The following is a 21,294-nucleotide window of genomic DNA, read 5'->3' as shown; positions in this document are numbered from 1 at the left end:
GCACTGGGAGGTCAGACAGTGGCTGGGAGCTGTCTTGCACCCTGGTACAGAGTGGGGCTGGCCCGGCCTTATCGCCCCTTTTCTGCCAGCTCTGGCTGCCCACTGCTAGAACTGCTGGGCTGCTGCCCGCTCTGAGTCACCCTCCAGGCACACAGCTTCCAGAGAGGCACATAGAAATCTAAACCCAGTGCAGCTGGAAAAGCACCACCCCGGACCTGGTCTGACAGAGGAATGTCACACTCAGCAGCTTCCAAGCAGCGCGGCCCCAGCAGGGGCAGATGCAGCACATGGCGCTGGGGCAGAATGTGACAGCACCCCCCAAACCCTTCTGGCAGAAAGGATGCATGCAGGGCATGGTGCACAGGGAACAGCCCTAGGGCACTTCTGCAGGGAAAGCATGGGCAGAGGCTGGCATGACTGTGCACCCCCTGGCTATAAGCAAGGGAGAGGAGCAGAGACAGGCAGGGAAGGAGTGCTCAACACCTGGTACCTCCAAGTCCCAACAATGTGATGTCACCTTGTTTTGTCTCACAGCCCAGAACTGGGACAGTCCCGGCTGCATCCGTGCTGGCCCCATCCCAACACATTCACACAGCTGGGGCTGCTGGTGCAGCAAAGCTGAGCAGCTCTGAATCACCGAGGGACTCGAGACAGCTTGGAAAAATACAACTCACCGCTAAACTTAGCAGCTTGTGGGCTTGGCCGGAGGAGAGCATTACTCATCTGCCTACCAGCTGAGTGCACCACGCTCAGCACCACCGCACAGTGACAGCCCCACCACAGTGCACCCCCCCAGCCATGGGGTCCCCTTGGGCTGCAGGAGTTTGCAGAGATGTGCTGCTGACAAGCAGAACCCACAGGAACCTCCTGCTCTGAGCTGCATTTGGTGGAGGGAGTGGACTCCTCCACGCTCCCCACTCTCTCCAGTGTAGGTCAAGGACAGCCCCAGGTATTTTTAACCCCTGCAAACCACCCTCCCTGCTCTGAAAAGCACCCATCTGCCCCCAGGGACTCAGGGTGTGGGGCCAAACCCAGCTGTGTGAAGGAAGGGGAGCAGGGTAGAGAGAAGCAGAGGTCGCAGAATCATAAGACAATTTGAATTGGAAAGGACTCTTAGGTGCCATCTGGTCCAACCCTCTGCACTGAACAGGGACACCTACAGCTCCATCAGATGCTCAGAGCCCCATCCAGCCTGACCTTGGGTGTCTTCATGTTTGGGGCATCCACTGCCTCTCTGTGCAGCCCGTACCAGTGCCTCACCACCCTTTGTGCAGACAGCTTCTTCCTTACATCTAGTCTAAACATCCCATCTTTCAGTATGAAACCATTTCCTCTTGTTCTATCCAGACAGCAACCCTGCAATCAATGCATCGTGCCAGGAGGGATGCTCTCTTGGGACAGAGAACTGAAGGTCCTCAGCACACAGGAGCAGGATGATATAAAGGGGCAGGAGAAGAGCAGTGGGGATGAAGAATATTTCTGCAGAGTGGGATCTGCTTGGGTGCAAGGTGGAAGAAATCAGGCATTAGAGCTGTTGCCTGAAAACAGAGTTCTTGAAAAGGCAGCAGGAACAGGAGGTGCTGGGACAACAAACACACAGGTTACCACCAAACTAAGCTGCATGAGCTGAAAGTAAAGCTAGAGAAGTCCACAGAGGAGAAAGCTAAACTAATGGTGTATCTGAGTCATGGCCTGAAGCAATGATGGAGCACCTGGTGGGAAGGCAGGGCCAACCCAGGGAGCTCAGCTGAACGCAATGTGCCTGAGTGAATGGAAGAGGTGGAGTCAGGATCCATCCCTTCCCAGACCTCATTTAAGGGTTGGCAGGGGGAAGGTGAGAACAACTCACTGGTGATCTCTGCCTATCTGAGGTTTCTGAAGGTAAGCATCTCTTTTTCATTTCTGTATCTGCTGCATTTGGGCCTTGTTTTCATTTGCTGTAGCCAAGCACCTTGCCATGCTACTATTACTGCAGTACTTTCTACCCTATTCTGCCCTACCATGCATTACACATGGTGAGCCAGGTTGATACTTATTTATGATGTAGAACCTTAAAATGGTTACATGTCAGGTGGTCACTGGGACCCCTAATACACCAAAAGAGGAACTCCTGGGGAAACCCTGGGATTCCTGGGTTCCCTGTGGCTGAGTGCTGCACGGATTATTGAAGAATGAGGACCTATAAGAGACAATGGTCCCCTTATAATATCTCCTTCAATAATGTTGAGTTAGTTAGGACAAAACTTCTTGACAACCAAGGAAAGCAGAGTAGCAGCAGTGGGAAGAGATCTGTAGAATGGTTCAGGAGCTAGAAAAAGGAGGGATCGTAAGACCTGCATATAGCCCATATAATTCCCTCAGATGGCACATGGAGAATGGCAGTGGATTAAAAAACTGGATTAGGTCATGCTGCCCATTTGTGCAGCTGTACCCAATGTTTCCTCACTGATGGACACATTGAATTGGGAGGTAGAAACCTCCTATTGTGCCCATTGTGTCCTAGATTTGGCAAGTGCATTCTTTACTATTCCAGTTCATGAAGAATCACAAGACCAGTTTGCATTTATGTGGGGAGGCAGGCAGTGGACCTCTCAGGTCCTGCTGCAAAGGTACTTGTGTTCACCAACATGTTGTCATAACTTAGTGGTGAGTGGTGCATGACTTAGCAGAGTGGCATAATCCTTATAACATCACACTGTACTGCTATATTGATGATCTCGTGTTGATGTCTGACTCACTGGAGGCATTAGGAAAGGCAGTAGACTCATTACCTGCTCACTTACAAGAAAAAGGGCAGGCCTTAAACCCACCAAAAGTGCAAGGACCGGCTTTGTTGGTAAAATTCCTGGATGTCATTTGGTCAGTGCAATAATAGGCAAGGTTGAGGCATTCCCAGTCCCTGCCGTGCCATGGCAGCTGCAAGAGTTTAGGGGTGTGCTGGGATACTGGTGTTCCTTTATACCCCACCTCATGCAGCTGAGGCCTTTGAATCAACTCACAAAGACCAAAGATGGGACTAGGGGAGAACAGAACAGGTGGCATTGCAGCAAGCAAAGCTGGCTGATAAACAGGCCCAGGCACTGGGGATATTTGATCCTACCCTTCCAGATGTCCATGCAGCTCAGGATGGGTTTGGCTGGAGCTTATGGCAGCACCAAAATACTTTCTAAACTCCAGTTGGATTCTGGTCACAGGTTTGGCATGGAGCAGAATAAAGGAACAGTGTGACTGAGGAAAAAGTTAATGGGTGCCTACTCTGCATTACAGGTGGAGCCAATAACCCAAACATCTGAACTCATAGCTAAGACCACCATGCTAGTTCAGGGGTGTGTGAAAGATCTGACCCACCTTCCTAAGACAAGGGCACGATGGGTCACCTATCTCAGCCAGAAGAGTAGTTTGTCTTCTTCACCATTGGAAGAAAATCTCCAGAAGATGGTAGCCCCGGTGTTGTGTCACAGCGATGTGCCAGAAGAGACAAAGGTCACTCCATTGGAGAAGAGTCCTGTTCAGGAAAACAAATATCCCATTCCTGAAGATGCCTGGTATACAGATGGTCCAGCAAGGGTAACCTGAGCAAACACAGAGCAGTAGCATACCATCCCTCCACTGAGACAATCTGGTTTGAAAAGGCCTCCCCCCAACCCACTTTGATACTTAGTATGGTTATGCAGCCTCAGATACCAGGCCAAAGGGTATGGTACAGATGGCTGGGATGTGCCCCAGTACAAGCTGAAGTGTTGATCCAGGACAGGAACACAGCCTGTATCTTGCCATGGAGGGTGGACCTACCCTTTACTCTGAAACATCTGTGCCTGTGTGGGAAACTGATAATCACAGCCTGAACCTCTGATTAAACCATCTGAAGCAAGTGCTGGGTCAGCTGTGGGAGCACAGGTGAAGGTAATTCAGCTGTGCTCTGGGACGGGGTGCAGCTTGACTCCATCTCTCCTAGATCCCATTTAAGGGCTGACCACCACTAAGGCAGCATCTCCTTTATGAGATTTCTCCTTTGTGGAGTTCTGGTGGTGAGCCTCAACATTTTCTGTATTGACTGAAGGCCTCAGAGTTGGTGAGTTTTTCCCATAGATACCCTCTGGCATCTATTTACAACTATTCTTGTATTATTCTAACTATATATAACTATTCTTGCATTATTCCGACTGTACAGTGCCACTCCCTGTGAGTCTCTCTCAGTCCTCAGCATCACTGTGAGGAGCAACATGACATCAAGATGCTCCAGTGTTACTAGAAGATCAGTGTGACACCCCACAGTGGCCTACATGGCACTGATGAATGTGAGCTGAACCTTCCCTGGTCCAAGCAACGATGTGCCTCTGGAGAACCATCGAGTACTGGCCCACAAAGGAACATGAACCTCAACCAAGAACTAATCATTAATCCTCTTATATTTTGTCAGTTTGCTGCAATAGGTCAATTGTACACAGTGTGACAGTGTACTGGATCACTGTAATGGAAAGGACTTACCTTCAACCTGCTCAGTTCATGCCATGGTGGGGTGGAGTGTAGCAAAAATGTAAGTCATGGACTGATAGTGGTGACTGAGCACCTGGTGGGAAAGCAGGGCCAACCTAGGGAGCTCCAGGTGCATGCAGCGTACCTGGATGACCAGGAGGCAGAATGCACCCCTTCCCAGACCTCATTTAAAGGTTGGCAGTGAAGGCGAGAGCATCTCTTACTGATATCCCTGCCTATCTGATGCCTTCCAAAGGTAAGCAGCTCTTTTCCTTCAGTTCTGTGTCTGCTGTATTTGGGCCTGTTCTCATTTGCTGTAGCCAAAGGCTTTGCTACTCTGCTATTACTGCAGTGCTTTGCATCCTATTATAGCACTACAGATGGACTCCAGGACCCAGAGCCTCAGAGATGCTCCAGGACACAAGGATTTCTGGCAGGGGCCCGAAAGGAGTCACAGCATTACAGAGAGATTTAAGAACCTGTGCATGAATGTGAGCTGGCGTCTCTCATTCAGCGTCTCCGACTTGGAACTCCAGCAGATCTACTTCAAGTTGAATCAGGTGGATGATGTCTTGCAGATGATATTGGAGAAAGAACATATGTTGCGATAGTCACATCCCTCCTGCCTCTGTGTCTTTCACACAGTGTTGCTGAAAAATACCTGGTATCTAAAATAATTGGTTTTCCTAATATTGAAAGAAAATATCCTGTCCTGGCTCTGGTGTTCTTCAAAGACCTGGACTGTGGGATTGAGTGTGCCCTCAGCCACTTTGCTGATAGCACCAAGCAAAGTGCTGCAGCTTGAAGGAAGAAATGACACCCAGAGAAAGGCCATGAAGATGACCATAGGGCTGGAGCATCTTCCCCTATGCAGAGAGGAAGAGGGAGATGGGTTTCAGCCTGGAGAAGAGAAGGCTACTGGCAGATCTTACTACAGCCCTCTAATACCTGAAAGGAGCTTACAAGGAATAAACTTATTACACTTTTGAAAGTGAATGTTTTTGTTTGTTTTAATTAAAGAGGGGAAATGTAGGTTAAAAATTAGGAAGAAATTCTTTACTAAAAAGGTGGTGTGGGTTCCAACCCAAGTCATTCTGACACTGAGGGCTGAGAACTGGGCTCTCAGAAGAAAGCCTGGAGTTACAGAGCTGGGCTAGCAGCAGGACTTGTAGGCTAGAGTGTGTACCAAGGAATGGAGGAAAGTGCATTTGGCCCTTGGGGGTGAATACTGAGTTTTCCCCCCCACAGCCCTCTCCATAACCCCCACCTGCCCTTTGTGAAATATCCTAGCCTCAGGCTAGAGCCTAGACTCAGGCTCTGCAACTGGTTCAGCTCAAGCATGAAGGGCCAGGGCTGTTCACAGGTTCTGACAGTCCATCTCCATCTGCCCCAGGTGTTGGGCAGAGGTTCTACCTTCTGAGAACTCATGGGCACTGCAGTGAGGGGTATAGCCAGGAAATGGATCCCTCCAGGACAGCACACAGAAGGGGCTGCCCCCAGAGCAGGACTCAAAGCCCCTCAAAGCCAACATTTCTGCATACAAGCTCCAGTGGGGTTGGCAGAGCTGCACAGCGCTGCTCCAGGCTGCTTCAAGAGATAGCAGCAAGGCTTGGCCCAGGCCCAGGGTAGTGCTAGCCTGGAAGGAATGCATGGATTGCAGCCAAATCCGCTGTGAGCAGCAACAACTGAATCAGAAAGAACTTGTCCAAGTGGGGTGTGGGTGCTGTGAGCTGGGGCAGGACAGGCTGGAGCAGGGCTGAGGGGTGCTCAGTCTGTACCAGCCCCATCCCCAGCCTGGGAAGAAGGCTGTGGAGCTGCTCCCTGCTCCAGGCTTTTATCTTCTAAGAGAAACAAGGTACAAAACACGAGGATCCTGCAGCAGCAACTGCTCAAGAGGGGCCCAACCTGGTGGCAGCATCCCCAGCTGCAGCTGGGATCATCTTTCCCTGCAGCAAAGCAGGGCTGTGACAGTGTGTCCCACACGAGGCTGTGTCACATGAGGTTGTGTGAAGGCTCATTGCTCAGAAACACCCAGCCAGGGGATGCAAATTCAGGTTTTGGTTGAGAAAACTGAGACCATTTGCCCATCTCTTGGATGAAGCTTCTGGCCCCTTCCTCTCTTTGAGTTTGTAGATATTTGCAGCCCCAGCACTCATCCCATGTGCGCATGGGTTTAGCTCCATCTCTCCTCCTATTCTGTAATCCCTAGGAAATGCTGCATGCTGATATCACAGCTGCTGAATCAGCTGCCCCGGGTGAGATGTGCTGTCCATGGGCTGTGGGGGAGACACGGCCAACTCCCCATCATGTCATCCAGAGGATCCCACGCTCCTGCCTCTCAGCCAGCTCCCACACACGCTCCCACAGCAGAGCACTCCACTGGAGGTCCTGTGGCCAAAGCCTCACAGCATGTTTGCCACCACCCAGCTGCTCCTTGCCCCGGGGACAGGGAGGAGCAGGATGCGAGATGCAGCTCCTGAAGGTGCCAGAGGGCTGGGATGGGAGAGGTACAGCCATGCTCCAAGTTAGCGGTGATGATGGTAATGCACCAAGCCTCCAAACAAGCTGCATTCAGTGGGACTCAGTCGATCAGTCACTGCTGCAAGTGGTAACAAAAGTCTTCAAACAGCCACTGTGACATGTGGCAGAGGTGAGGTGGGAAGGGCAGAGCACACAAAGGGTCACAGGTGCAGCACACAAGGTGCAGGCAGTGAGCCCAGCAGGAGGAAAAGCAGGACACAGGCAGACGCTGTGTGCACCCAACATGATCAGCCACCCACTGGTTTAGATGGGATGTAAGGAAGAAGCAGCAGGGCTGGGGAAAGCCTTCCCATGTGCTTTTCCTGAGGAGCCCTTGCTGCTGGGAAGACCTGTCATGTGCTTTTCCTCGCTGCTATCTGGCACTTGCTGCATTTGTTGGACAATGACCTGGAGCTCCCTTTTGCCGGGGTGAGTGGAGGTGGGATCTAAATAAGGATTTCCTCTGTTCTTCCAGGCAAGAGATTTCCAGAAAGGGCTGAGCTATACTGGGCAACAAGCAATGAATCAGTGGCAGAACAAAACATGACATCTCCATCAGAGGGAAGAAAGGAAAACTCGATGAAACACCCCACGCCTGCATTGCTCCAGCCTTTTGTTGTCTGCTGACTTCACTTCCCTGTCTGGCTCAGGAATGGGGAAAGCCCGATGACAGCATGCAAAGACAGATCATCCTCCTTGTGCCTCACCGTACACAGCAACGTGCCAAAGCCCCCACGTGCCAGAGTGCAGCAATTGCAGCTAGTGAGCAATGGGAGACATGCCAAGAGCTGGCCTGGTTTTGGGCTGGGGTGGCCAATGGAAGGATCAATAGATAGATAGCAGCTGCTGCTCTGCACCCTGCCCACACAGCAGACCGGACATGCAGAGAGCCAGCTCTAAGTCAATACCACTGCTATACACCAATTAAACTGCTGCTTTTTCTTAGAAATCAGTGTGCATTCAAGTGTGAGCCCATTTCCTCTGTGCCACACCAAGGGAGGCAGTGAGCAGCGCAGCCATGCAGTGTCCTTGCTCACCCACTGCTTACTCATCCCCTGCCCGCTGTACACAGATGTGTGCGTGGCACTGACATGACAGCCCTGCAGCTGGCAGACACTGCGTGGTCAGTGCAATTATCCAACAAGGACTAAATTGGGACTAAGTGCCTCTTTGCAAGCACTAGCAACAACCCAGAACCACCACTCATAAAGCATTCATGTTGTTTCTGTGCTTCTCATTTAACTACATTGCAGTAAACTGGTGATACTGTTCATGAATTCCATCCAGCCTGCTTCACACATCGCTTCTCCCTTAGAGATGGCTTCAGCTACTGGCTGGCTAACTCTACAGCAGCACACTGCCTTCTTTCACAGCCTACAAGAGGAATTCTGCACCAGCAGCAGTTTATTCCTGTCAAACACCATCTTCAGGCTGCCCAGGAACATCCCTGCTTCAAAAAACCTGGCTCCAAAAGGACTCCCAGAGCACTGGGTCTCACACGCAGGGGCTCATTAATCCAGTCCCAGCTTCTGAGAAAAGGGAAGAGCTTTCAAGTCACACAGCTACCAAATGAATACCTGCCGTCTGACAGCGACCAGCCTACCTGCAAACTAGAATATTCATCTCATTCAAAATACTTGTAAGTATTTCAGTACGAGGATCAAAAGCCATGCTATTACCTAGTAGTTGCCTTTACATATCAAAGGCTCGAAAGGGCTGGGAATCTGGGAGCAAGCCTGGGTAATGAGAATGATGTATTGACATGGAACGCGGCTTTCTCACACCTGCACACTGGGGGTGAAAGCATCGACTACAAAGCTGAATCTTTAGGAATGAGATGAAGTTTTAAAAACAAACAACAGAATACATCAAGAGTGTACATCTAGACCAGCATCTATCTTACCTTCCTCTAAGATAGAGACCCATTAAGCTTTATATGGTAATGGACATTACCTTCTTCCTCACACATCCTGCAGTGGGGCTGAGAATAGAAACCAAAAACAAAAACACTTGCATCATACCATTCCCTCCAGTCACTTCCACACCCCCCCTCCCTTCTGCCCTTTTTAAAAGCAATTTTCCAGCATATCCTCCCAAAAATACCATTTGTTTTCTCAATAAGGACACAAAACACTGCAGGCAGTATAAGGCATCATAATATTTGCAGTACTCCAGGCAACCTTTAAACAACAGTTAAAGCCGTGCTTCCATGTAAACCTCCCTGTGCTGTTCACATTTTTTCCTTGCCCACGGATTGCTCTCCCACAAGTCAGTCACATGGAGGGGTCACAACCACGGCACAGCAGCCAGCAGTGCCCTGCCCAGGACAGGGCTGCAGCCCAATGCAGGAAGGTGGCTCCGTGCTGACTGAAGGGCAGGGCTGCGTGTGAAGGTGGACATGGATTTTCTTTCAGCTTCCCATCTGCGTTTTGTACACCAAGTGCCATCACTGTGTGCAATGACTACAGTCACTTTTGGCCAACACTAAGGTATATAAAAGCACGTTTTGGTTATTCTGTAGAGACAAGGCGCTTGTGGTCCTTGCTGTGGAGATTTGTAAGCCATATCTGAACCAAACAAACAGTCCAAATGCTCCAAATGCTTTCAGAGCAACGTTTCTAATCCTTTCTTCAACTGGTAATCTCTATTGTCTTATATATTTTATGAGAACTACAGGCTGAGCAGGAACGTTTCTGGAGTACAAGAGTTGCCTGGTTTTAACCACCACATACAGACTGAGCACAATGGTGACAGTCTGAAATGCTAAAACCAAACTGTGAAGGCACAAGAATAGCTGACAACAAACACCTTTGGTATTATAATAGGGCTCGGTTCTCCTGTAAGCAGGTAATTCATCCCACTGGGCAGGAGTAGTCAGAACTGTTCCTCTGATGCTGTTTGTTTCTATGACACTGGGAGAAGTTTGGGTTGGACCATCTAAGAAATGAGAGCCAGAGCCTTCAACGTCTTGAATGTGTGAATAGGTAAAACCTGGAGTTGTTCTTGCAACTGGAACTGCTGTAGGTGTGCTGGTATCAATGTCAGACACTGCTGGTACAGTTGTCTCCCAGGATGATTTCAATTGCTCCATTGTAAGAGAAGTCAAAGTCGGGGAACAAGTCGACTTAAACACCTGGTACGTAATGGCTGTGGTTGGCAGGCACTGCAGGTGGTGATCTGTTAGAGCCAGGAGTGAAATGTTCCTTAAGGAGGGTGGGCTGTCACACATTAGAGACTGTGCTTCTTTCACTACCTCTGTGCTCTTCCGGAGCCACTCTCGGAAGCCAAGAATTTGGCAATCACACTTCCAAGGGTTGTCACCAAGGAAGACTTCTTGCAGCTCAGGTAAAGTGGCAAATAGATCTTCAGGAAGAGACTGCAGCTCAGTACTATTGAGGTAAACCTTCTGGAGGTGCTTGAGATTATAGAAGAGCCTTCTGGGAAGAACCTGAAGCCTGGAACTGAAAAGAGAAACGTTCTGCAGTTTCTGAAGGCTCTGGAAGATGCCCTCTGGAAGACTGGAAATGTTGTTTGTATGCAGAGAAAGGCCCCGCAGTTCTTTCAGACCACTGAACACGTTCTCGGGAAGAGCACTAAGCTCCGGATTAAAACTCAGCACAAGCAGCTCCAAATTGGTCAAGTTACTGAACACAAAATCCGGTATCGTTGAGAGCTTTGTGTGATACAGCCACAGGCTACCAAGATTCCTCATCTCTCCAAACAACACTTCTGGAAGAGACTTCAGTGGGTTCCCATATAAGGTCAGTTTAGACAGATCACGCAAGTGCAGAAAGAGCCCAGGGGGTAAAATCTCAAGCTTGTTTCTGGAGAGCGTTAGGCTTCTAAGTTTATGAAGGTGATGAAATACATCAGGGGCAATAGACTGAATGCCATTGGAATGCAGGAAGAGTTCCAGCAGCTCCCTCAGGCTATCAAATATACCAGACTCTATTGAAGAGAGCCTGTTAAAGTACAACATCAGCTTCTCGAGCTTAGTTAATGCACTAAATATATTTCTAGGCAGCGCTGCCAAAGAATTTCTTGACAAATTCAGTACTTTGAGTTTGGCAAGTTTCTTCAGCACACCACTGGGAAGTGCTCTTAGTTCATTTTTGTTCAAGAAAAGCTCCTCCAAACTGCCTAGTCTGTCAAACAGATTCTCTTGGATGGATTTCAGCCTGTTATTTTCAATGATCAGTTGCTGAAGATGTACCGTGTCACTGAACACTTCTGGAGGAAGTTCAACCAGTTTGTTATCCAGCAGTTTGAGGACTTTCAGGCTTCTCAAGCCTTTAAATGCCACCGGTGAAATCAGAGCGATATTGTTTGAAGACAAGATGAGATGTTGCAGTTCTTCCATCCCAGAAAAAACATCCTGCACGTATGTTACATTAGTGTTTGTTATGTGAATTTTGGTCATATTGCAAGGAAGATTTAACGATTCCAGGTCTTTTATGTGAGGACCGGAGCAATGAATCGCATTTTTGAACGAGCAGTCGCATTTCTCGGGACAAACAGATGCATCCAGCTGGAAGAAAAGCTTGATCACCACTGACAAACGAAGCACCAACATTCTTGCTGAAGCGCCAGAAACATGAGCTGTTGCAAGAGATGAGAGAGCGTCAGGATTTGATCTCAGGTAGCCAGTAACACAGCAGACAAAGCTGTATGAATATAACACAACATCTGAAATTTCTCTTGGCTTGAAAACCAACTTCAGAATCTATTTCTGCTGACTGCAAACATTTCGAAGGAGTTCAGCTCACACTGAGAAGTACAGATAAAGCTCTTCTGTAAATCAAGCACTCCTTATTAACATTGGTACTAGCCAAGGATGACTAAAGCATACGACAATCACAATGAAACAGCTTAAATAGCCAAAAGATGTATTTATTTGAAGTGAAAAGTATCATACTAAGTGATACTGAGAAAGTCTTAAGAGATCAGACAGCCCTGCACCAATAACAATTTATTGTAGGTTATCTACAAGTATAGTTTTAGCATGCAAAAAGAGATAACGGAGGTAAAAAGGGCATCCTGCAACTCCTGCAATATTCTATGGCCAAACTCAATACACTACATAGCTCTGCAAAACCATTTCTCAGCACTTGGAAGCGATTGCTTCTTGGAAAAGTTCAAGAACACACAAGAAGCAACAGGCTATTTTTGAAAACAACACACAAGAGCTTATCTAACAAAGGACAGCAATAAGCCTCTGATAACAGCAAGTCAACAACTTCACACTACTCTACATTACCAGAAGCATTGTAAATAATGAAAGGAAAGGAACGAAGTGTTATGACCTCAGCTAGAAAGCTGTACCAATAAAGGTAGATATGCATGAAACGTTCCCAAAATTCAGAAAGTTGCATCAATTCCCAAACAAAAAAAGGAACAGGAAAACGATCATTAAACCACTGCAGCTGTAATGATAATATCTGAAAGTTCAAGCCAAACATAAACCCTTCACAGTTTACATCTACTTCCATAGTGAAATCAACAAGTCCAAGTGCATCAGACACCTGAATGTCAAAGAGCTGGCTGAAGCACAGGAGAAGCAGCTGCTGAGGTTGCCATAGACATAACTGGAATTGCTGTTAACTATGGCAGCCTTCATCACTAGGAAGACTACGATGGGAGAACACCATCCCAGCACACCCACATCTTATTTTTGTGTTTTAATGGATCTGGATGTAGCTCCCTCAAACCAACCTGACAGCCAGACATGGGTACAAACCTCATCACATAAAAGGGAGTAAGTAGGGCCGAGGGAGGATAGTGGTCTCAAATTCTCATGTGCTTCTCTTGTGCCTGAACTGCTGACAAGAGCATAAAACTATCAATCAAAACCAGCTGCTGCGTCAAAGGAAAAGTAACAGGGAGAATTCAAAAACATAATAATTCTTGGTTTAGTTCGGGGAATTGAAGACTGGTAAAATTAGCATCTCTTCCTAGAGAAGGAAAGCAAATGGCACACAGCGTTATCAACCGGCAACGTGGTGCTGCAAAGCTCCCTTTCATTGGACTTTCCAGACCTTTTGAATGACACAGTAAGACAGGAAAAAAAAGCCTCAAGATACTAAACTTCCAAAGTTCTTTTTAAGTCAAACAAGAAGCTTCCATACAATCTGGGAATCGTACCTCACCAAGGAACTGCCATCATTCATAACTGTTTACCATGGTTACTAACTTTCTTCCTCATCCTCAAATTCATTTGGAAACTTGCAAGAAAGCAGTTCTGATCAGGGCATCAGAAACTTCTTTGCTTTTTAGAGGAACTTGTTAGGAGCACAGCAGGCAATCAGGCTTCACCATGACTCTGCTCTTGAAATGGAAAGTAAAACGGCAAAATGCATCCTCTAGATAACAGAACTTCACTCACTTCTGCTGACTGCTGTGAACAGCAAATGAACATTTCAAGCTTCAGAGCAGATTTTGCCTACACTGAGCTGTGGAAGCAACTAGTTTCCGCAGCTTGTATACAGCTCCTAATGGAGAAATTGAGACCATTAAGGAAACAGGAGAAAAAGTAAAGACTTAACAAATCCAACAACACAAGGTGCTTGTGACAGCAGAATGTGTACGTAAACACAGTACAAATTTAGTTAGTCAGAAATATGAATTTCAACATGAATTACGATTTGAAAGAGATTTCAAACTTGTTAGGCACTTCACAGCAGTCTACAAAACAGATCCAGTAGATGCTGTAGGAATAAATGCAGCCATCTCAAACAATCAAGTGCAATTGATACATACCTTCACAATGCTGCTTTTACCTTCACACAGGATTGAAGTCAAAGCAATGTGAGGAATGCTTTGGCTAAGCAAACCAGAGCTGTCCCATTTGGCTTCCGTTCTTCCTTTGGGTCTTCTGCAGTCATAGACCAACAAAACCTAAAGCCTGAAAGATTCTGAAGAGAGAAAAGCTGTAAGTTACCAAAATCTTTGCTTGAAATTGAAAGTTTTTGTAATCAAGTCCTTTGATAACCAGGCATTTGAAACACCTGGTCCTCAAACTGGAAATAACATGTACAGTCAATAAATGTTTAGACAGGGAGTGAGCTGCAAGATGTTAAAGATACCTTCACTTCAGCATGGTTTTTCTGAAGATGACTGTTAAAACAGCAAGAGCTCACAACTAGGAACATCCATGCAAGAGTCTTTTTAAGATAATTCTTCTCACACTTCAAGGGATAGAGAGGGTAGGAATAAATCTCTCACCTCTAGGTCTGGCTTTTAAATGGCTTTCATAAGCCACCAGGTGAAACTGAGATCACCATTACCCCATCACACACAGCACCACTATCACACGCACCGCCAGCACATGGCACACTTACTTCACTGCTCCCCACTTCAAGAACATAAAGGCACTGAATAGGATAATTCATGACATCAGCAGGAGTTAAGCCTACATTCATGCCCCTGCATTAGATCCAACTGTATAATGAGTAATAAAAAATAATTTCAAGAAACTAATGAAAAGAGTTAAAATATCTGTTTGTTTTAATTTTATTTTCAAAGAGTTTCAGTCACAAAAATGATTTACAAGACTATTTACAGTTCTATTATACAGTTATTTATGTATGCCTCTTGACAGGGTACCATTCTAGAGCAGCAATACATATTTTAAATACAAAGATGCAGAATCGTTTCAGATTTAAAAATAAAAAGGAAGCTGAGCTTCTCAAGAGAGCTGTGATGATGATTCGTTTAATCTCTATTAGGACTGAGCAATTCATGATGAACTGAGTAATTTCCGGATCACGTAATTATCAAAGAAGATGCAGCTTGTTGAAAACAGATCTAAAAACCTGAACTGTATAAAATCAACATATCCAAGACTTAAAAACCTGTCAAAACCCCACAGCTTTCCCTCAGACATACAAAAACTTAAGTTTACAATTCAGAACGTCATGGGAGAAATCCTACACAACTTCAGCTCTTGCGATGATGACCAACATAAGCAGTAAACACTTGCAGCATAAAAAAGAAAGGGCTCTGTATCTGCTTAGTATTATACTGTATACACATACGCAGTACAGGAGTATTTACCCTGTTTGATGACTGCTCAGCGCGACCTTCACAAAGGAAAAAAATAATAAATAGAACTAAAAATTCAACAACTTCTTAAAAGTGCAACAGGAAAAATTCCCAATTTAAAGTTATGATGAACATGGACAGTCAGATCTGTGGGTGTTTGAGCTGCTTCTACTCAAGCTCTGTTCGCAGCACTTTCTTGCTACAGTAGATTTAGCTCTAAGATTATGTGAAACGAGTTACTGCTAATTAAGTCCAAAGGGAAGAAAAGAAACCTTTACAAATAACCCTGAGGGAGATACGATTTCATGATCTTGCAATTTATTTCTAAAAGGTAACATTTATTACTTAGCAATTGCTTGTCTGGGTAGACCAGTCCTTTAAGTATGTGTATAAATAATATTTAAAAATCAGTTTATTTACAAATCCTAATACATCAAAGTAAAATACGTACAGATTAAAGTCTGCGTACACAAATAATTTAATAATAAATCAAACTCCTCAACATAAGGCCCAAATATACAGCAGGAAGAAAATTTCTACTAAATATCTACGGGAGCTCACTAAATTGGTCAGTTCGCCCGAATTTAGACTTCCAAGATGAACACTAGGAGAGATTTTTCACTACAACATGAATTCCATCTGACTTCAGAGCAGCTACTTGTGTTTCTGAAAACCAGAGAAACTAAACTGCTCAAAATGAGAAAAATTATAGGTGGCCAAATTCAGCTCTTGGGCAGAAAGGCATCGATCCCAGTAATTGCAGAGGATGCAAATACTTATTTTGTGGCTGACGTTACAACAAGAGAAGTTCGAGGAAAAGCTGATTTATTACCCTTGAGTAGATGGCAGAAGAAATAAGTCAGAGCTCAAGCATGCAACCTCAAGAACATTTACTGATTCTGAATGCAAACCTTGACAAAACGAGCTTCCATTTGCAAAATGTTCAAGTGTAATAGGCTCGTGCCCCATTAACCACTCAACTAAGTAGAGAAAACATAGCAATTTTGGTTTTATTAGTAAGAGCTCCCTAGAATGTTCTCTGGAAACAAGTCATTCCCTCCTCACTCCCTACGTACATCTAATAAATTAGAATGATTTCAATATTAGCTTCATAAACCAAATAAGCTGAGAGAAATCAGCAGATCAGAGAAAGCATTAAGCAAGAGCATATCAAAGGGAAAGACTTCTCATTCTTTCAATTCTGATGGAATAACCAATCTAAAATGATCAAGGAAATGGAGCACAGAAGCTTACGCGGTTAAGGGCTCCCAGGTCCAAGACACATAGATTCGCAAAATGGAGTTCTTTTAAATTTGAATACTACTTACGCAGCTTAGAATTATTCTTCATCGATTATTCCATGCTACAGAGATTTCATAACATCAGCACTGACAAAAATTGTCCAACTGACTCAAGTTCATGATTAACGAGTTTATCCACATCCATGATCTCAGACCCCTTAAAGCTACCAATGTTCTCCGATATTTATGACAGTGGGAGGCCAGGAAAATAAGACTTTTACATCTCTCTGTTGAATGAACACTAAGAAAACCACTTCCCCTTATTCTTACTCCACCCCCAAAAATAAACAAAAATACCAGGAAAAGAGTTGACAGCTGGACCGGAGGATAGCACACAAGGATACTATTTATGAGCACTAAGTGCTAATAACTTGAACCCCACCACGTTCCAGCAAAATTCATCCAAACCATTTAGCGCCACTTTAAATTCCCCATTGGCACAGTATATTCAACACTGCAGAAACCATAACGTGAGCAGTGGGGGGGATGCTGTCTATACTCCCCTGCAGCACAGCATGGGGAAATCAGGCACAACCTGAATTTTAAAAAAAAAATAAAAAAAATCTATTTATTAGAATGATTCTGGGGATCATCTCAGCAGGAATTCTTAAAAATCAAATCGGAATACACACAATTCAAACTAATGCCAGCCTGTCAGGGATATTCAGGGCCCTCCTTCCATTCTTCACAGAAGTCCTCCAAAGGGTATGAGTTCCTTCTCTTAAAGCATCATGACTTCTCTGGATCTGAGGTCCCTTCCCAAAGGAAGGAGTATGAACCGGTCAGTTTCATCTGGCCAGGACAGACAGATCAAAGTCAGTGTTTTTATCATCTTCTCAAAGACATCACAGAGATTTTTCTGGAAGTTCAGCAAGCTGAAGATGGTTTGGAAATAACTACTTTGTCCATCATTAAAAAAAACACCATCAACAACAGAAAAACCCCACGCCTACTCCTCCTATGTTATCCAGATCTATTTTTCTAGTGGTCTTGTGTTTTAACACCACCTAATGGCAAAACGATGCATCGCTATACCAAGTGCTTAAGCAGCATTATTAGTGACACAAGGTTTAGGTATTTTTTTTAGTTGCTTTTTTTGTTTGTTTTTGGTTTTAATTTTTTGTTTGTTTTTTGAAATGATATCTATTATAAGCTTCATAGTTCTGCAGCAAGACAGATTTTAGCTCATCTATTTTCTCCTAATTTTGTTTCATACAGCTACATATAGTGCTTAAGTTACTTTAAGTCACTAGCAGCTTCTTTGAAATGCATATGTTCTGAACATGCACAAATCCAAGCATGGACATGTGAAAATATTCCTCCCTCCCACTCCATCCCACTTGCAGCAACAGCTCTGGCTTTACTACTTCAAGATACTTAAGAAAACTACTTTAAGATTTACAAATAAAACATGGTCCACAAAGTGATAATTCAGCCCATCTGCTGGAAAAAGCAAGGTCGGTGGAGAAATGCATAGCTAGAGACACTAAAATATGAGACAGCAGTATTAGATTCCCCAAAAACTTTGAGAGTACAGCCTAATGCCTCCTCCTCTGAAGTCCAATGAAGTCCTTCTCAAGGGTTAGCGAGGAAAGCAGCTAAGAACCCACCCAAAAGCAACACACTTTCTTCTTGAGGACAGAGCATATTGCTTCTGCAGCATCCCCAGTTCCTGCTGTGGTAGACTAAAGAACCAAACTTCAAATCCAAACACTTACAGCTGGAAACTCTCCTAAGGAGCAGGGACAAACTTAAAGGGTACACACATCAAAACTTTAGTACCCTTCCGGGCACAAAGCTTTTCAGCAGTGAATGTTTGAAAACAAAGAAGGGTATGACAAAGTTGTTACATGCCTCTAGTACTACCATGAAACCATTACATTATAGACCTTACAATTAACATGTGTCCCGGTAAGGAAGTCAGAACAACGACTGAGATACTTCAGGCAAATAAAATGAACCTCCTCAACTGCCCTGCAGTTTAAATCTTCAAATACATCTCATTAAGGAATAATGAAATTTGAAAGGAGGAGGAAGGAAACAATCATTTTTGTTCTGCCTAAGGTAGCCTACATTTTTAAAATGTACAGCCATAAGATGTCTGGCTTCAGAGAGATGAAACAGCTGGAAAAATTGGCATTAGAACTTAACGTTTAGGATACCGCAATTTCAGATGAAGCCTAAAAGTTACATTCTTCTCAATTCTACTAAAGACACGTGCCACTAAGATCCACTGTTACGTTAAAGTGATGATTTGATATGAGCCATTCTCTTGGGATGGTGCCTTAGCTTCTGTTGTCGTTCTGGGTTTTGGTGGCCATTCTGGATCAACCAGCAGTTCCTGAGCTAGATGCATATACTTGGCTTTTGGTGCCTTCTCTCTATAACCAAACAGGGAAGAAAGGAAACAGACTCCAAGACGATCCACAGCCTCCTGCAGAAGTGACCAGATTGTAAAATCAGAATAACCATACAACAAAATGAATGCAACAATACAGTACCTCACTAAACAAAAAGCCATGAGTTTAATGTGCCACTGCTACAACGAGAAAGTATAGAACAGAAGCTCTTCTGCCAAGTCATCTCATACTACAGTAGCAATGACATGTTGAGCACATTAAGAAAAAACAATTGTTCTACATTATAGTAACATTTATAGTCCACAGCAGCTTTCATGCATATTTTATAAGTTCTAATAAACATGGGTATAACAGTGTTATATTTAATGTAACTATTTAAAGATGTCACCACCACTATTTAATAAGCCTATAAAACTTAGTAAAATTACCAAAGGTTCTCCAAACACTTTTTGACAATTACTTGTTTAACTGAAGGCATCCAGCCAGCCACAAGAGGCAGAGTTTAATTCGCTGATACTGAGACCTAACAGTGCATTCAACAGGAGGAAAAAAGTCCTACAGACAGGTAAAATAGCTGCAGAAACAGACACAAATTACTGAGCTTGAGTTTTCTGTCCTTCACCTCCCAGTCCTTGACATACATAACTTAAGTAGCTGGAGAAAAGCAACACTACTCCACATTCTCAAGGCTCAATTCCTCTCAATTCTCAGCATCTAGAGTCTGTGTAGATGACTTTTCTATGGAGATATATTCTACATGGTTTTCTTCAGGCTTTCAATGACTATAAACTGGTGAACTGAATCTGAGTCTTATGGCACAACCTCCATTCCTCAGTGAGCACATAGCAATTTGTTCTCAAAGAACACAAGTTTGCCCCAGAAGGGCAAATGTAGTCCTGAACTGAATTCTTTAAGTAAAACTTAATGCTAAAAATAAACAGCTAATTCTTAGCAAGTACAACCAGCTAAAAGCAGTAAGTCAGAGGCTTAAAACAAGAAAAGCTAGTTTCTACAGGATTCACACACATTTCTTTTGTGTATTAATGGCAAAGGGACAGACATGACTAAAACTCACAGCCACCTGAAAAGCAGAAGCTTTTTTCCCCCCTCAAGCCTACTAAACTATCTGCAGTAGCAATAACAGACTTCCACTTACTATTTTTTATTCCATTTTTACATGCTATAAATTGCTCTTCTAAAGCCCTAAAATAAACTAATAAAGAACTGGATTGTGCTCAGAGTCAGCAGCAAAGCTTCCAAGCAAATCAAGACACTCCCAGACCTATCGTGCTAATCTACGACAATGCCAATGAAATCTGCTCATAAGCAAACTGAGGACAAAGTGGGAACAGCCTTAAAAAGCAATTCTCATATGAGGTTTGCTTCTCAGTTCTTGCACAAAGAGCTAAGTTCTGTGTCAACAAGGAGAGAAACACAAAACCAGAAGCCTTTCCTTCTAAAATTCGAGTTAGAGAAATCTAAACAGTCTTAAGCTTAAGATAAGGCAACAGACACTTATAGACCATAGAAAAGACAAAACTGAGTTAATCTGCATGCACTCAAATGAAGACAGCAAAATACTGGTCTCCAACCTGAGGCGGCTGGGGTATGGTGAGGCGATATTCTCCTTGTTTGTCTCGACTGAACACAACCTTCCAAAGGATCATATCAAGGAGGACATTCTGTGAGACATTGCAGTGAGTAGGAAGAGTTAAGAAACTAATGATCACTGGTTATTAGTGTGCACATTTCAAATAAAACCTGAAATACTCTGTTAGACATAATTCAGTGCCAGGCAAAATGGAGAGCTTATGTTATCTGTCAGTACTTAAGTGATAAACATTTTCATTTCTGAAGTGCTCAGAGGAAAACTTAAAAATATGAACACATATTTTTAATCATCAATAAGTAGTAACGACCAAAACTGCATGCACTGATACAAACAAAAATACACATCCTTTATGTGTTTTAAGACTAAAAAAAACAACAAAAATCCTGTGAAGCACCACAGACTTTACTGCTTGAAGCCATTTTGCCTCAAACCATCTTAAACACTGGAACATCTTAGCACTACAACAGGCTGCCCAGGGAGGCTGTTGATTCTCCTCTGCAGATATTAAAGACCCAAATGACGCCTACCTGTGCAGCCTGCTGTAGGGGGCCTGCTTTGCTGGGGGGACTAGACTAGATCTCTAGAGGTCCCCTACAACCCCTACAATTTTGTGATGCTGTAAACATTATAGCATTATAGATGTGATTTGTCTTTTTTAAACACCAGTGGCCTGCACAGAAAAGCTTCCAGATGGTGCCAAATCAGGGCCCCCAGCAGGAGCTGTTTCAGATTTTGGAACAGGGGGCAGAAGGTGAGCACTCCACATTGTGTATCTAATGATTCCTATATGACCAAGCTCAGCTATGAAGGTGTGAACTCATGGCATTCAAAGCCTTAAGCCTATGACTCTCTGGTTTCTAGACAGAATCTGTGTTTAACAGTTGCCTAAGATCTGCCATTGAAAAAAAAGGGAGCTGACTATTTGGACTTGAAAATTGGACTTTTGTAATGGATTTTAATGCCTGGTACAAATAATGTGCAGCCT

General features: G+C 44.4%; 2 protein-coding genes across 7 annotated transcripts in view; both read right to left on the bottom strand.

Annotated features, from left to right (window-relative positions):
• Window positions 1–9,130: 9,130 nt before the first annotated feature.
• Window positions 9,131–13,861, bottom strand: GP5 (glycoprotein V platelet). The gene is made up of 2 exons (XM_015871706.1): window positions 13,753–13,861; window positions 9,131–11,595 (listed from the first exon to the last, which is right to left on the bottom strand). The coding sequence occupies exon 2, from the start codon at window positions 11,567–11,569 to the stop codon at window positions 9,641–9,643; it is 1,929 nt and encodes a 642-aa protein (XP_015727192.1). The 5' UTR covers window positions 11,570–11,595; window positions 13,753–13,861; the 3' UTR covers window positions 9,131–9,640.
• Window positions 13,759–21,294, bottom strand: part of ATP13A3 (ATPase 13A3) — a 51,701-nt gene continuing 44,165 nt past the window's right edge. For 3 of the 6 annotated variants that reach the window (XM_015871701.2, XM_015871700.2, XM_015871704.2), the window contains 2 exons: window positions 20,290–20,379; window positions 18,503–18,771 (listed from right to left, as the gene is read on the bottom strand). In XM_015871701.2, the coding sequence (XP_015727187.1) occupies window positions 18,574–18,771; window positions 20,290–20,379 (288 nt within the window). In that variant the 3' untranslated portion in view covers window positions 18,503–18,573. Of the gene's footprint in view, window positions 13,908–14,476; window positions 18,772–20,289; window positions 20,380–21,294 lie in introns of those variants that run through there. The other 3 variants (XM_015871699.1, XM_015871703.2, XM_015871702.1) reach the window with 3 other exon arrangements.

This window comes from Coturnix japonica, chromosome 9 (assembly GCF_001577835.2).
Source record: "Coturnix japonica isolate 7356 chromosome 9, Coturnix japonica 2.1, whole genome shotgun sequence".
In the NCBI taxonomy this organism is placed as follows: Eukaryota; Metazoa; Chordata; class Aves; order Galliformes; family Phasianidae; genus Coturnix; species Coturnix japonica.
The sequence above is the reverse complement of the archived record's forward strand: the minus strand, read 5'-3'. Positions and strand labels throughout refer to the sequence as shown.